Raw genomic sequence first — 17,818 nt, forward strand, 5'->3', positions numbered from 1 at the left:
CCCCTGAAATCCACGTACCCTGACTGATCGCGTGTGGAACTTCCCGCGCAACCCTGCAATCCACGTACCCGGCCATATCGCGTGTGGAACTTCCCGCGCACCCCTGAAATCCACGTACCCGGCCATATCGCGTGTGGAACTTCCCGCGCACCCCTGCAATCCACGTACCCTGACTAATCGCGTGTGGAACTTCCCGCGCACCCCTGCAATCCACGTACCCGGCCATATCGCGTGTGGAACTTCCCGCGCACCCCTGCAATCCACGTACCCTGACTAATCGCGTGTGGAACTTCCCGCGCACCCCTGCAATCCACGTACCCGGCCATATCGCGTGTGCAACTTCCCGCGCACCCCTGAAATCCACGTACCCGGCCATATCGCGTGTGGAACTTCCCGCGCACCCCTGCAATCCACGTACCCTGACTAATCGCGTGTGGAACTTCCCGCGCACCCCTGAAATCCACGTACCCGGCCATGTCGCGTGTGCAAATTCCCGCGCACCCCTGCAATCCACGTACCCTGACTAATCGCGTGTGGAACTTCCCGCGCACCCCTGAAATCCACGTACCCGGCCATGTCGCGTGTGCAACTTCCCGCGCACCCCTGCAATCCACGTACCCTGACTAATCGCGTGTGGAACTTCCCGCGCACCCCTGTAATCCACGTACCCGGCCATATCGCGTGTGCAACTTCCCGCGCACCCCGGTATGCACGCACACGTTTATTTTTTCTCTCAGCGCGTGTCTGTGTTTGTGGGTACCCCTTTGTACGTCATTTGTCCTGGAGGGCCACAGTATTGGACATTGATCATGTCTGTATATAGGTGCTATTTGTTGGCGCACCTTTTAGCGCACATTTCTTGCAGGCGCAGAGACGCTACCGCCTGCTTTCTTGTGGCGGTCGTGTTTGTGCCTGTTTGTGCCTGTGCGCTGCTTTGAGCGTGCGCTTTTTTGCCCTATTCTATTCCATGAATACGTGTTGTTTGCGAGCGTGTGGGCGTTCCGCGCACTTGCCTCCTATACTTTCCCCGTTTCGCCCACATTCTTCCCCATTCCGAGTGTTGTGCCCCATTTTATTCCCCATTCCGAGTGTCCCGCCCTGTGTTCCGCCTACTTTAGAGCTGTGCGCTGCGCTCGGAGTGATAGCGCAGTGGCCGTGGCGCACGACGTTGGTTGACCTGTGCGCCGGCCTGCGCCGCGCGCTTTTTCAGCGCACGTCCTCTGCTTTTCTTGCGCACGGACTTCCATGAATCGACGTGCGCTGGTTTCCCTGCGCTTTTCGCTAATTTTCGGCGCAGCGCACGTATTGGCCCCTCTGCGCCGGGATTTTCGGCGCACATTTATTCCATGAATCGGCCTGTTAGTGTCTTTTGCAAGCGTTCAATAAAATAAGAAGGATCGTCTTCAATAGACCTGGAACATCAAACTTCACACACAGGACACATGCAAAATTGGCTTTTCTCAGTGGAGCCTGATGAAAGAAAATCAGCTGTTTTCACCTGCCTTGCAGAGGTTTTCTGGCTGCCTGAATGGTGGATAATTCTGTGGCTCTTTGCTGGCAACAGCAAGGAAGCACGCTATTTCTGTTTGTTGGGCGACACTCCAATCGCGAACTGTAAAAACAATGCTTTCATTTAATAAGTCTAAAGTCCCAGTAAACACTAGTGGACCTGGTTGCCTCACCGTCTACAGTAAGAGATATCCCAATGGATAGATGGAACAACCTCCTCCTCTAGATTTCACCACTCAAACCCAACCCTGTCAATGGCCCCGGTAAGCTCTTAACCTGTTGGCACCTACAAAACTCCCTGAGTGCAATCTCAAGTCTGCAAATCCTGCGTGACTACCTGATATCTACTAATTCTTACAAACACTATCCAACCTCTATTCCTCCACAAATGTGCATACCTTCCTTTTTCCCCGATGCAAAGCTGCCTATCAAGACAATTCTTACAAAGCCCTTCCTTGATTACTAAACCAAGGTATCTAACACAAAATAGCAGAAGCACCCAGGGGGTTGACATCACATTAGCGCTTAGCTAATCGGCAGGCTTGGATCACAGATCTTTGGGCTCATTATGAGAATGCCGGTTCGGAAAAAGGTGCCGGTAACAATGATTACCGGCACCTTTTCCAGACTGGAATACTCCGAGTCTGCTGGTAGGGACAGTGAACTATCGGCAGGCTTGATCTGCTGGTAGTTCAGGCCCCTACCAGCAGACTACTCACTGAAGCACCGGCAACGTTAAGAACAGTGCTGGTGCTTCAGTGGTTCCCATCCCATGGGGTCTTATGGGACCCCATGGGAATGGGAACTTACCGTTCCTTCGCCACCCGTAATAGCCTGGTAATACCAATATATCAGGCGGAGACAAAGGTAAGCCAGGGTTGCCCGTAAGCCACTGGTACTTCTGCTGGCTTACCGGCTACCTCTTAATGAAGTCCCTTAACTCCTACTATTGGACCTGAATGTAAACCTCCTGAGGGGCTAGATGTCCCTCCCGGTGCCAATCAGCCTCCATCTGCATCCTCCGACAGGTCCCCTGAGCTCTTTCATACACCACCTCCCCATCTCTCCACCCCCATGTTCTTTTGCCTAGCCCACACGCTGCCTATTACTGACACCTCCACATATCAGGTCCTGGACACCACACGATATGCTCCTGCCTGCCCCCGGCACTTACATTTTACAATTGGCTCAGCCGCCCACTGCTTTGCTCCGCAAGTGGTGGACACCACACCATAGAAAGGGAGAAGGACTACGAGTAGTTCCCTTCTCTATTTCCTGGTGCCCATCTTCTTCTGTAGTTTTTTTTTTAAACTTGAGAAATGGCCGCCACACTATTTCTCAAATGGGGTGGTAATAGCAGTCAACCTTTAATGAGTGCAAATGACCCTCAATCCGCATTAAACACCCTCACGTTTGAAGGACTGTTACTGCCGGGTAAATCCCTCTGTTGCAGGGTTTATTGCTTATGTAACAACCTAAGTAAACCCTATGGAATAGTATCTTAAATCATCCATTTTGGAACTCTCCCGGCATATGTATTACCCACGATAACTGTTATACCCCTAGCCATTAATCTTTCTAAAATCGAAAACCTTTCACACAAACACGACGTGTATTATCATAATGCCAGCCACCCCCATACTGAAATAATTGTAAACCAAATCCAGCTCCCCAAAAGTGCATGTGTTCCAATGAAAAAAGCCATATCTCCCGCTCGCTGCATAATTTGCCCAAATTCCTTAGTGCCGCACCCCAGCCCAGGCTCCCACGGGCACACATGGATTTGATGCTGGTTACATCACTGGTCTGACAAAAATAATCCTCTATGAATCTGTGAGTGCCAAAACACAGAATGGTGGGGGAGAGCAAGGATTCATTCCCCTGTCTTGCTGCACCCAGTGAAGCGCGGGCTTCGTCTTCCCTGTCGTTCCCCCTATCACTGCCCCAGCCTCTGCAGTGCACTCCTTTTCCAACTATTTCACCCAGCTGCTCTGCTTTTCACCACATGGGGATGTATACTGGGCAAAAGGAGCACCGTGACACCCCACTGTAGCATCACTCAATTTCTTCTCTCAAAGGCAGGGAGCCGCGGAGTGGTGCAGGCCAAGTGGAGAGGCGTGACACTGCCAACTTGCGCAGTAGTCATTTAGAACATGGCTGGTGCCCATGAGAAGAGTGCAGCATGGCAGGAGTATGTGGGTCTTTGATGGCAATCATGTCATTATTTAGACTTTGGGCCTCATCATGAGTTGGGCGGTATCCCGATGCTAATTCCGCAACTCGGTTCTGGATCCCAATGGGGGTTTCTTGGCACTATTAGCGCTGGCACAATTAGCTCTGCGTTAATAGCATCGAAAACAGGCAGAAAGGGGAGAATTTTACCTCCAACAACAAGCTGGAGGTAAAACTCCCACTTTCGGCCAAACTCATGATTGGGCGCAGCGGTAAATGCGGCAGTAATGACATTACCACTGCATTTTGCTGTACTGCCCAACTTATGATGAGGCCCTTTGTCTGACAATACCTGCCAATGGGTTATATACTTGTGCACTTAGGCCCACTTGTGTAATGCGCTCGATAAAAACTATAATGGCAATACCTGCCAATGTTATGAGTATGTGGGCTTTTCATACCAATGACTGCCATTGATAGACATACAGGGTAAGTAGGAGGGCTTTTAATGGCAACATCTGGTAACCTGTGATTTAGGTGCTGTACACTGCCAATGGTGAGAGTATTTGGTCATTTGATGCTAATAACTGACAGCAGGGTGTATACCTGGGCATTTCTTGGCAGTAGCCAGTTAAACAGATAACTCTGATCCCAAAAATATACAGTAGTCAAATTACCTATTACAAGGGCACAATGCTTAATTTAGGGTGCCTCTGTCATTTGGACCTGTTCTGTTCATTTACAGGGGAAAGTAAATTTGTCTTTTTTGACATAAGTCAAAAAGAGCCAATTGAATGCCCAATAACAAAGACAATGGTACAATCAAGACTGACAAAAGTCCCCCAAATTACAATTTTGCAAAAAACGAATTTAATCAATGATTCAAAAAGTTCACCAATTAATCTGAAAATAATCTTGTTGATTCCTAAGTAACTGAGAAAAACCAGATAAAAACCAGATAAAAATTGTTGAAAACCAGATGAGGATATCTCAAACCAACGCATAAAGCTCTCTATGAAGTCATTTGCTCTTCTAATGGATTGTGTCCTCCCACAGATTCCTCATCTTAGATAGACTCCCATAGCAGTTTTGGAGATTGCGGTGGGATAAATGGATTTTTGTGAATTTTCAATTTGCACAAAATATTGTGCAGAACCGCTCTTTCAAAGCGAGCATCCTGGTCCAACACCTCTTCGTAGAGCCGAAGTAGTTACCATTCCCCTGGTGGAATGATCTCTTAAGTTATCAAGGTCCTCCTTCCCAGCAATGGAGAAGCACTCTGAAATGCATAATATGATCCATTGTGATAGTGCTTGCTTGGTCACTGCTGGGCCTAAATTGTGACCAGTGTAACCAATAAATAGCTGGTCATCCTGTCTGATACCCGACATTCTTGAAATGTAAAGGCTAAGAGCCCTTTTCGGGTCAAGGCTGTGTAACCTCTCTCCATCCTTAGAAGGGTGAGGAGGGAGGTAGAAAATTGGCAATGTAATCTTTTGTGTTAAATGAAATTCAGAAATCAACTTGGGAAAGAAGGAGGGACCAACCCTCAAAACTACCTTCTCCTTAGCGAAAACTGGGAATGATGGTTTGCAGGATAGGGCTTTTAGCTCATTCACCCAGCGAGCGCAAGTGATGATCACTAAAAATATGATTTCCCAGGTTAATAACCTGAGAGGAAGCATCTCAAAGTACTATATTCAATTCCCAGGACGCAACCAGAAAAGGGACCAGTGGTATTTGTCAGTCCTTTCAAGAATTGTATTACAATAGGCATCTTAAAATAAGAGCCTTGCTCTGGTGTGCATTTGAATCTAGAAAATACTGCCAAATATCTCTTAATTTGCCTTTCGGTCCCATGTTCTCTCCCTGTTGCCCTGTGGGCACTATGAAACATACTTTACTTGATGTATAAGCACCTTACAAATGCACAATAAAACAAATAAAATAAAATAAATAGTAGCCCCTTGCAGCCCCTGATGGGCCAGTTGCAGTAAAAAAAAGAAGCAGTGCAGGTGTATTGGAAGAGAAAGGATTATTATCTTTAGATCTACAGCAGCTGCAAAATGTGTTCCAACGGCAGTGGTATAGGGCTTTTGTTTCTGGTCTTCTATCCGAAAGCAACACCTTCATAACGTCTGCTGGGGGGGTCCCAATCTTTAAATCTTAGCCTCTCAGAAACCATGCATGAAGGTTCAGTGTCTGATTCCTGGGTAAAGAAGACAGCGTCCCTCTTGTGAGAGTAGATCCACTCTCTGGAAAAGACGGACAGGAAGGCAGATAAATATGTCTAGAAGGCCCAGATCCCACATCCTCCTAGCCCAATCCAAGGCAATCAGGACCATGGCTTACCCGAACTTCTTCAACTTCCTGATGGCATTAGGGATGGCAGGGACTTGTGGGAACACGCACAGGAGTGGAAATTCCCAATCCACTACAAATGCGTCCTCTCGAACTCCTCTCTGAGGAAATTCACTGCAGCAGAAGTGCTAGAGGAGAGATAGAGAAGATGCGTCCTGCCTCATTTCCTGTTGAGGCTGGATGCAAACAGATCCACTTGAGGGGTTCCCTAAAGGGCAAAGATCTCTAAAAGGACTTCCTGAGCCAACTCCCACTTGTGTTCTCCCTGCTCAGAGCATCCACCATTGTATTCTTCTTCCCGGCTAGATGAATAGCCGACATAGAGATACCATTTTGTACAGTCCAAATCCAGAACAGCGGTGCCTCTTTGCACAGTGGTAGTGACCTTACACCTTCTCTTTTTCTCTTTTGTTGAGGTAATGCATAGTTACCGTGTTGTCCGTTATTATCAGGGCGTTAGTTCCCTGGATGGACGGCAGAAAGGCCATCAGCACCAGTCTGATTACCCTCAGCTCTAATAGGTTTGTGTGTAGTCTTGATTCTGATGGTGACCAACGTACATTCGCTCATAGACCATTTACGTGTGCTCCCTATCCCATGACGGAGGCATCCGTGAGTACAGTTATTTCTGCCCAGGGTTGCCAAAAGGTTTCCCCTATCATCACGTTCTCCTTGCAGGCCTACCAGAGGAGGTCCTTTGCTACCATGCTCAGGACCTGAAGAAGGTCTGTCATCCTGCCTAGGAACGTGACCATTGGGATCTGAGGGCCCATTTGAAGGACCTCATCGTCAGACGGGCCTTTGGTATCAGGAGAATGCAGGATGCCATGAGGCACAGCAAACTCAAAAAGTTGGATGCCACTAGATATTGGGTGTTTTAAAATCTCATTACCATCTGAAAAATATTTTGAGCCCTCAACTCGGGAGGCAAAGCCTTCTCTGAGGAAGAGTCCAGGACCGTTCCAATAGATTGAAGCTTTTGAGAAAGCGTTCCCTGGGACTTTTTGAAGTTGTAGGAGGAGCCCAGTTTGTGGAGGGAGTGGCAGGTGCTGTTGAGATAGTCCAGAATCTCTTTGGGAGAACACGCTCTGATCAGCCAGTCATCTAGGAAGGGGAAGATGTGAATCCCTCTGCTGCTTAGATTCACTGCCACCCCCTCCATCAACTTGGTGAAGACTCTCGGGCTGAGGTAAGCCCGAAAAGCAGTACTCGAAATTGATAGTGAGAACTGTCAATGCCAAAACTCAGGTACTTTCTGTGCTTGGGATGTGTAGGCACATGAAAGCAAGCATCCTGAAGATCGAGGGACACCATGCAGTTCTGTAACTGAAGGGCCTGGAGGATCTGTGAAAGAGTGACCCTCTTGAATTTGTCAGGAACATGTGGAAGTACCTAAGGTCCAAGATGGGTCACAATCCTCTGTCTTCCTTGGGTACTAGGAAATAGGTGGTGTACCAACCCTGGTTCCATGCCACTACAGGTACCTTCTCCACAGCACCTTTCTCCAAAAGGGAGAAAATCTCCCTGAAGAGCAGCAAATCCAAATCCTTAAGAGACTGTTCGCACAGGAAACAATCTGAGCATTTGCAGAAATGGGAGGCAGTACCCTTGGTCTACTGTTTACAGAGTCCATGCATCTGAAGTAATGGCGAGTCATTCTTGCAGATATTGGGTCAATCTGCCTTCCACTGGGGTCTTGTGAACACAGTGATCAGAGAGGTTTTGCAGCTGTGGCTTTGGCTGAGGGAAGGAGGGGGTTGCTGCCTGAGCATTCTTTCCTCCACGACCTCTTGTGGCATATGTAAATATTCTTTGCCCATCCCCTTTGACTGAAGGAAGAGAAGTACCAAAAGGACTGCCCTCTCCAGTTTTGTGAAGGTGGGTGTCATGACCCACAGGATGCGCCCCTTTTGGTCTTCCTGGTCCTTATCGCAACGGGCCTTGCATTCTCTGACACTCCCAACATGGCCGTCCAGAGTGACACGCCTTGCGCGGTCTATACGTTGGACGTAATGTATTCTACTAATAGACCGCACCTCTGCGGCTCCGCGCGTCTCAATGCTATTGCCAAGTAGCGATCAGACGTGTGCACCGTAGTTCGCAGTATTGCTTTCCTGGTTCCTAGCCTTTCTACTTCCATTCCTTGCCCCTTTCCCTTTTCCTCTTGCTTCCTGGACTCGTGCGCCATTAGCACATCTTCTTCGTTTCCCGGATCCCCGGATTGCTGCATCCCGGAATCTTAAACGCACGCTGGAGTCGGAAGAGACTCACTCAGCCTATTTCAAGTCCAGGTCTGTCCGCAAGAAGACACCGCCCACGGAGTCCAGCAAGGATCGGTCTCAGGTGAGAAAGGGGGAACTCCGTGACAGTGGGTGCTGTTGTGGTTGACAGATGGCTGCCCAATAAGACTTTGCTGCAGCCTTTGAAGCCTGTAGTTTTTTCAGGCTGTTGTCCGCCATGGGGCCAAATAGATTGGACCCATCAAAGAGCACATCTAGGAGCCTTGACTGAACAACAGGGACAAACCCAGATTTACGTAGCTATGCAAATCATCGGATTACAGCACTAGAACCCATACATCTTCCAACAAAGTCTGAAGCATCCAATCCTGATTGTAAAGATTGGAAGGAAGCCTCCTTTCTGTCATTAAACATGTTATGAAATCCCTCTCTCAATTCCTCTTCTGTAATATTGTCCAGAGCTTGTGCAATCACATTCCATAAGTTGTAGCCATATTTTGCCAAAGCACATGATGCGTTGATGGCTTTGAATGCTATGCTGCCTGACTAAAAGACTCTTTTTGCGAGGGCGTCATAATTCTTAGGGTCCTTATCTGGGGGATGGTAGGCTAAGCTCTGGCTTTGGGAGTTGAACTCGCAATGTGTACAACTAAGCTCTATGGTGTAGGGTACTTAGAAAGAAAATCAAGGTCTACAGAGGAAGGCTTGTATTTTTTCACCAACTCCTTATTAACTGCAGGAGTGGTGTCTGGTTTCTTCCAGAGATCCATTATTGGGTTATTGAGTGCTGTATAAAAGGTCAGCACAGGCTCCTTAGGAGGGCCCTTATCCAAGATGTCTGTTAGGTCATCCCGAGTAATGTCTTTTGCAGGAAGACTCCATCCTAGATACTCTATTAGCCTGTGCATTACAGTCCTACAAGCTGCAGTTGGATAAGAATGCACATCTGGGGTGTCAAACTCAACTTTAGGGGAAGTATCTAGAACACTGGCTTCTTTCAGCCATGAGAGGAGGTCTTCCAGCTGTGACTGAAATCAATTCCTCTGGAACATTTGGTGTTCCAAAACGTTCATACCCAAAGGGAATGAAGTCATCTTTTTCCTTGAAAATGAATGCACAACATTTAACGAAATCTGTCTTCGGCCGAGGTTTATACTTCGAAGTTGACAGCGATGTAGAGGGTTCTTTCGACTTAACCTCCTTCGAGGAGGATGTCACTGAAGCAGTTTGCTTCACTGCTAACTCAGCGGCTGACGCTGTCGATGCCACTCGAGTAGCTATCTCTGAGGTCTTCTGACTCAGGCTTTTAGGAAAATGCAGTGGGGTCAACAGCCTTCTTAGGCTCTTTTGAGGGGCCAGGATGTGCCGCCTATGAGAATAGCTCCAACAGTCTTCTAGAGAAAATGTACCTGACGTCTGTCAGGCCAGGAATCCGATCATGAAGAGCAATGGTGCCGTTACTTACTTCTCTTCTTTGAAGAGGAAGAGTGATGCAAATCACTCCTGAATCTCAATTTCTTAGAATGTTTGAATAGTTTTTTGGGTCTTTTCAGAGATTTTGCTCTGGTGGAACTCCTACCATTGGAGGATTTTCTTTTAGAAGGGATGGAGGGCAGAAACTTTGAAAACGACAGACTTTGAAACAACAGTAGTACTGACAAATAAACAAGCACTTTCTGCCCCAGGCAAACAGACGTTAAACCCTGTGCCCGCTGCTGAATATTTACAGTAATATACTGCAGTGCTGGCAGCCATTTCCTCTGTCCCCAAAAGCAAGATAAATTATACAATAGGCATTCACCACAAAGCAGCCCAGGCTAGCTGGCTGAGAGTCAGACTTTCAAGAAACTTGCAGGCAGGGAATATGTTTGCAAGCGTCTCCAGTCTCTGAAGGCCCAGCTGCTCCCCTGAACAACATGTGGAAAGTCAAACTAGCAAAAGAAGTACACGTCACCCCATCCAGGGGGGCAAGACTCTAATACATGTGGCATTTTCAGTAGTGTGTGTATAAGAAACTAAGTTCATGTACATGCAGTTTCACCATGCTATATGCAAGCTTCTCACTACAGTGTATAAAGATATTCAATATGTAAAGTATGTGTTTCAACATGTGTATACACATTTCAGTGAATAGCATACTCATTTTAATGATTAATATATATGTTTTGACATGGAGTGCACAAGATGTTTCAGTTTAGAGTATATATTTTATTATCTAGTAGATAAATTAGAATATAGCATATACGTCTCTCAGCATATAGTATACATTTCTCATTGCCATGTATGCATTTCAGCATGCTGTGTATATGAGGCATTAGTATGTAGCATGCACATCTCAGTATATAATATACATAGGTTGCTATGCAATGTATGCATTTCAATCTGCACTATATGCACTTCCATAAAATGGATGAATCTCAATATACCGTGCATACATCTCAGTATATATTGTATATTTCTCAGCATTCAGTGTGTACATTTCAATATATGATATATGTAGCTCAATATACAGTATATGTGTCTCAATGTACAATGTGTATATCTCCGTGTACAGTGCATGTTTCAATATACAATGTATGCATCTCAGTATACTGTATATTTCAATATATAATGTATTGATTACAAAATACTATAGATGCCTCTCGGTATACAATTTATGTACCTCAGTCTACAGTGCAAATGCATACATATTTAAATATATCATATATGAATTTCACTAGACACTATACACCTCAGTGAACAATGAATGCCTCTCAGCATGCAGTGTATCTATTTCAACATATAATGCATTTATCTCAATCTATCTCAATATACAGAATATACCTCTCAGTACAGAATGTATGTATCTTAGTGAACAGTGTGCATATTTCAGTAACTAATGTATGCATCTCAGTATATGATGTATACATCTCAGTATATGTAATGTATACATTTCAGTATTCAGTATATACATTAATGAATCTTAACTATGTCCCAAATGCCCCTGCCTCCCATATGTGGCCCATATGGGCACACACAATAAGCATTGACAGGAAAGAGACTCGAGGGAGATTTAGAGGCGATTGGCCATTGGATACTATTAAACGGAAAGTCTGGAGTCACGTATATACAACGACAGGGTTCTGGATCAGGCAAGTAACTCCTGTCGTCATAGTTGTTCTTGGGAATATTTACACATTTTCTAGAAAGAAAGGGGAATCTAATGAAAACAAGTTAGATAACTGTTTGATGTTTACACCAGGAGAGAATCCCTTTGAATGCAAACATTCTAGCTGCTCCTATCCCCCCGTGCAGGGCTCCTCCTCTACGTGTTATCAACAACCTGTACCTTTACCCCACAAGGTGCTTGGCATGTGCAGGGCCTGGGGAAATGTAATATGTGGCATCCCAGAGAGACTTCGGGCATTATTTCTTCCACTTGTCAGGAAATTCTGTGCAAGATATGTGATGCATACCCAACTCACAAGGTTTTGGGCAAAACACAAAGACAAGACGAGGCCTGAAGCTGAACAGTGAAAATAATGTATAAAATGGCAAGACCTAAAGAAAGTAATACCTCGGATAAACCATCCCCGTAGAACTGTGACAAGGGGCCTCATTACAACCTTTGCGGAATGGGTTAACGGGTGCCGCTAATGGAGGCGGACCCGTTAAACCCATTCCGCAAGATTACGAGGTTCCCTCGCGGGACCCGGTAAGGACGCCTGGTAAAACCAGGCGTCCTTACCGGGTCCCGCGAGGGGACCAGGGAGCTAACAAAGGGCCGGCCGTAATCGGCCCATTTTTAGCTCCCTGCACCCATTCCCATTTAGCCCTATGGGGGCTCAAATGGGAATGGGGATGGTCCGGGCCCGGGTTCCCTGAAGGAGGAATTACCGGGCCCTCCAAACTCTGAATGGCCCTTGTAATTCCCCATTCAGGGAACCCTGACCCGGACCCGGTTTTGGTGGCAGCCATGCCCTTATTAAGTCGCCAAAGTCGTAATGAGGCCCAATGTCATTGAACACCCAAATGGTTGACCGCCAGGCCCCTCTGTATCTGTAGTAATTCAACTTTTATTGAATAAAATTGAAACATTTAAACCCTGGCAGACTAGTTTTGTTCTTTCTCGTCACCCATATGCCACAGTCGGTTCTATGTGGAAATGCCCTCAGGAAAATGTAGTCATGTGGAAAAGTGGTCAGCAAACAGTAGTTTAAAAAAAATGGGTAATTCAATACAACCAGGGCAAAGGCCCTCATTCCAACCCAGGCGTTAAGAGTTTAACGGCGCCGTCGGCGCCGTTAACCCTTAACGGCTGATTTCCACCTTAACGCCTGCTTTTAGCAGGCGTTAAGTACCAAGGCGCTAAGCGTCCTTGGCGCTAATTACGGCACCGTAATTTACGGTGCCGTAATTAGCGCCTTCCCCACTCCCATTATGCCCTATGGGGCAAAAATGGGAATGGGGAAGGGTAAATGGGGATTGGGGATTTACCGCCCCATTCACCTTGGAATGGGGTGGTAAATCCGCCATCCACCATGGTGGTAAAGTAGGGAACTTACCGCCTGGGTTGGAATGAGGGCCAAAGTGTGAAAATACTGTCAGCAATAAGGTTGTCAAAAAGGCTATTTTTAAAGTCGCAAATGTAAAAGGCTGTGACCCTAACAATGGCCCAAACCTCTAATGAAACCTCCACAATCACCCTAACTTCATTTCTAACCCTTATCTTAACTCTAAGGGCCTCATTACACGGATGGCGGTAAGGATTTACCGGTACCGGTAAAATACCGGTACCGGTAAATCCTTACCGCCTTACTACGAGGTCCCTTTGCGGGTTGGGGGATTTAACGCCTGCTTTTTGCAGGCGTTAAAATCCAACCCGCTAAGGGACCTCGGAGCTAATTACGGCATCGTAAAATTGCGGAGCCGTAATTAGCGCCTTCCCCATTCCCATAGGGCCCTATGGGGCAGAAATGGGAATGGGGAAGGGCAATGGTGGAAAGGGGATTTGGGCGGTAAATCCCCTTTCCACCAAGGCGGTGCCGGTATTTTACCGGCATGAGCCATGGCGATAATAGCGCCATGGCTCACCGCCTACCGTGTAATGAGGCCCTAAGTAAAACACTTATTTTACCCTGAACCCTTACCTAACTCTAACCCTTCAGCACACCAAAGCATTTTAATTGCATGTTACTCAATAGAAAATACCAAATGGGCCTCATCACGAGTTGGGCAGTAACGCTGGCGCTATTAGCGCTGGCGCTAATAGCCCTACCGCCAAGCCCCCCGGCCCTATTAGCGCCGGTTCACGGGTTTGGCAGAAGGGTTATTGCCCATTCCCCATTGGGCCCATTCGGGAATTCCTCATTCCCCATTGGGTCCAATGGGGAAAATTCACGCTATTACCACCGGCGGATTTCCCGCCTGCGGTAATCGCGCCGAAAATCCGCCACAGCCATGATCTGGTGGACCCTTAAATGCGGCGGTAATAGCGCTACCGCCGCATTTAAGGGTTACCGCCAGACTCGTGATGAGGCCCCAAATAAATAGAAAATTAACCCTGACCTTAACTGAAACCCTGTCAACAGTTAGCCACAAATTGCATAACCCTTGCCGTATCCCAAACCCTTGCTCTAGTCCCAATCTTAGCCTTACCCTAATTGCAACTCTAACACTTACCCTACTGCTTACTATACCCCAACCTACCGGTTTATTCTAACCCCTGCCCTACACCAACATCACCAGCCCACTCCAACCTCTTTAGCCTATTTTTAACACTTACCCAAACCAATAATCTATTAACCCCAGCCTTACAACCCGTACCCTAACATTTACCCCAGCACTTAATCCACCCATACCACTGACCTAATCCCAACATCACCAGTCCTCCCATAACCACCCTGACACTTAACCGTACCCAAATTCTAACCGAACCCTAACACAGGCAATCAAAATCCCACTAAACCCCCTTTAACTCTAACACTTTAACCCTTAGCAGCACTGCATTTTTGGCTTCCTTTTAGCTGCATTTTTGGCCCACTTTTTGCTTGGTGACATTTTTAGTACAGAGCGATTTTCACCATGATTTTTTCACTGACAACACTTCTTTTGGCAGCATTTTCACTGTCTCCCAAAACATCTTTCAGAGGCCAAATGGATCCACTCTGAGCCCCACCCACAGGCAGTTCCCACGGACGTTCGATGCCCTACTGTTGAAAATACCCAAATTGGCCTCTTTTTAAGAGGCAAGACAAGATATAGGTCAATGCTCAAATTTGCATGCAACCACTTTGGGGAGCAGGGGTCTGCATGCCATTGACCATTAAAGGAGCGCTCCATTATTCAAAATGTAATTTAATTTAGGTACAGGCTTTTGGGAATCCCCCATTTTCCCATAGGTAACTGCACCTCTTCCATCCCTGTGAAAGCGCAAATAAGGGACTGGACCTGAAAATGTGTTTGTGTGCCAGTTGGCAACTAGGTAACAATCTAATTACTAATTGGCTTCAGAGCGGCCAGAAGCACGGAAACTGCTCTCCTGAACATCCGTGAGGACCTGCTCTTGAACCTCGACTCCAACACTCCGTGTGTTCTCATTCTGCTCGATCTCTCTTCTGCCTTTGACACTGTCAACCATGCCATCCTGCTCAACCGTCTCTGTGATAACCTGGGTATCACTGGTCAGGCTCTGGCGTGGCTGACCTCTTTCCTTTCCAATCGACCCTCCCAGGTCCAACTTGGGTCCTTCCTCTCTGACATCTTTTTCTCCACCTGTGGCGTTCCCCAGGGATCTAATCTCTCTCCCTGGCTGTTCAACCAGTATCTGGCACTCCTTGCCCACCGCATCGCCGCCCTCTGCCCCAACTTTCAGTGCTATGCGGACGATACCCATCTCATTTTCAGGCTACCCTCGGCCTCCTCCTCTCCCTCCCTCATCTCTGACTGTCTTTCTGCTATCCAGGAATGGTGTGCTGCCAATGACCTCTGGCTTAATGCTAGTAAGACTGAGATCCTACTCATCGGCACACCCACTCCCTCCTTCCCTGCAGCTCTCTGGCCGGCCTCTCTTGGCCCTCTTCCTGCTCCTACCTGCAAGGCAAAAAACCTCGGGGTCATCTTCGACTCCACACTCTCCTTCTCTCCTCATATATCTGACGTCTCTAAGAAGTCACATTACCAGCTGCACCTCCTCAGAGGTATTCTTCCCTTCCTCTCCTTCCCCCAGAAGCTCACTGTCTCCCGAGCCCTGGTTCTCTCGAAGCTGGACTACTGTAACAGCCTCTATCTTAATCTGCCTGCCTCCACTCTCCGCCCTCTGCAACTCATCCAGAACAGAACTGCGAGACTTGTCCTTGGCCTCAAGCCCAGGGACCGTATCTCTCCAGGACTGAAATCTCTACACTGGCTCCCAGTGGCTGCGAGGATTAAGTTCAAAACCCTCTGCATTGTCCACAAGGCCTTCTGGGGCCTGGGGCCTAAATACCTTCAACTCTCTCTTCCTAAATATCTTCCTTCCCGAGCCCTACGCTCATCCGTCTCCAACTCCCTCAGGGTCAGCCGCTTTCTCGAAGCAACGAGCTGGGGGTAGATCCCTCTCCGTGGCAGGGGCCTCCCTCTGGAACAGCCTTCCTGCCTCCCTGAAACTGGAGGAGAACCATCTCCGGTTCCGGAAGCACCTCAAAACCTTCCTCTTCACTTCTGCTTTCTATCTCCCTCTCCCCTGCTGAATTCTTCACCCAAACTGCACTGATTCTGCAACTGGGCCACTCTCACCGACCTCGGTCCTGGGCCCAGTCACTCTTCACTTGCACTGCCTCCCTGGCAACCCCTGCACTGCGGAACTGTCTCTGTATCACTACAGCCCCCCCCAGCACTTGTCTGCACTTACCTTGCACTTGCCACCAGCTATTTATTTATTATTTTATTTCTATTCTACTTATTTGTACTGCACTCCCCCCCCCCTTCCCCTTGCACTTTTTCCCTTCCCCCTACCCCTGCACTTGCGCGGTCTGAATGACACCTGGCCTAGTAGGATCGTTGTCTGTCTTCCCCTTGTTCCCCCCTCCCTGCCTCGTCGCGCCTTGAAACACTTGTGTATAGGCGCGTTACAAATGCCATATCATATCATATCATATCACTGTGTACTTACAATTTCTGAGCATGGCTGATGCGGTTGTAAAGAACGTTGATCTGGAGGAAGAAAAACAAGAGGAAGCGTCAGTCGTGAAATGATCCTGAGGTCTCTATTCAAAATGAAGACCACAAGACGCACAAATGCTGAGATGGAGCTCCATCTATTACCATTAAACGGGGGTTATGAATATGGCTTGGAGACTCATGCTGCCCAAATGGTTTAAAGGATTAATTTAATTAATTTTAGGCACTCTGAGGCCTCGGGGTGTGTAGTGCCTTATATAAGTAATAAAATAAATAAATAAATACATCTAAATATCCAAGGGAGTGTGCTAATAATTATGCAACTGGATATCGTAGAATTATCAGAACAAAATATACTCATCAATTCAGTGTGATATAAACAGCCCCTTGCATAAAACAAGTGAAAACAATGCAAATCCAGTCCTACAATAGACAAAGCACAAAAGGTGATGGCAGATGTTTCTCAATAAAAGGTCATTTTTCAAGGCAATGACGGTTTTGCGTTAGCTATATCAGCAAGCTGTGCCCTCGTATACAAGACAATACTAGCATGTGCAAACATAAATAACTGGTTCCCAGTGGCTATGGTCTAGAATTGGATTTAATTGCAAATGTACATGTTCCCAATTATTTGAATGGGTTAATTCAGTTGTGATCTACATACATACGCTACTTCAACTGCTTTGCTAAGACTAAGTACTCATGTTTGTGTTTATCCTGGAAAGCGATTGTACTTGGACAGTCAGGATTAAGGTTTCCTGGGTTAGATTTGGGAATCACGGGAAGTTTGACTCTATCCTGGAATAGATTTGGGCTCTCAGGAGGCCTGAATTCTGGACTGTCAACTTTCTAGATTTTCTAGATTACATTTTTATTCTCAGGAGGATAGTGTTTATCCTGGATTAGACTTAGATTTTCTGAATGTTTGTGTTCATCCTGGATAAAATTTCAGTTCTCAGAATGTCTATGTTTAGGAATGCCTTCAACCTGGATTAGACAGGAGTTCTGAGAAACATGGAGACAAAGCATGTGCCCATCCCAGATTATACTTGGTGTGACGGGGTGCTGGTGTACATCTTGAATTAGATTCACGGTTCTGGGGTGTCTTGAGTCCAGGTCTGTGAGCATCCTGGCTTCATTTGGGATCTTGGAGTCTGTTTCCAGGGCTGCAGCTATCCTGGTCAGAAGCCACTTTTCATATCCTTTAAATCCAGGACTCTTTGTCACGCCTGGATTTGTCAGGGCATGTCTGCTGGAGTTTTTAGGACAGAGCCTGTGAGTTAGCAGATTTGTTTAATATATTTAGGGGGGAAATTGGGACCAGTGGTTGCGTGCCCTTTCCAGGTGAAAATGTACCTTGCACAAATCTGTGATTCAAGTCATGCTAGTTTGAATGT

The 17,818-nt window shown here is 47.0% G+C and overlaps 1 protein-coding gene across 1 annotated transcript in view; it reads right to left on the reverse strand.

Moving 5' to 3' along the window:
* TNNT1 (troponin T1, slow skeletal type) overlaps positions 1 to 17,818 on the reverse strand; it is a 137,771-nt gene that overhangs the window by 19,370 nt on the left and 100,583 nt on the right. The window contains exon 13 of the mRNA XM_069642597.1: positions 16,414 to 16,454. Coding sequence (XP_069498698.1) covers positions 16,414 to 16,454 — 41 coding nt within the window. The remainder of the gene's footprint in view (positions 1 to 16,413; positions 16,455 to 17,818) is intronic.

Source organism: Ambystoma mexicanum, chromosome 1q (genome assembly GCF_040938575.1).
Source record: "Ambystoma mexicanum isolate Mex_15411 chromosome 1q, UKY_AmexF1_1, whole genome shotgun sequence".
Lineage (NCBI taxonomy): Eukaryota > Metazoa > Chordata > Amphibia > Caudata > Ambystomatidae > Ambystoma > Ambystoma mexicanum.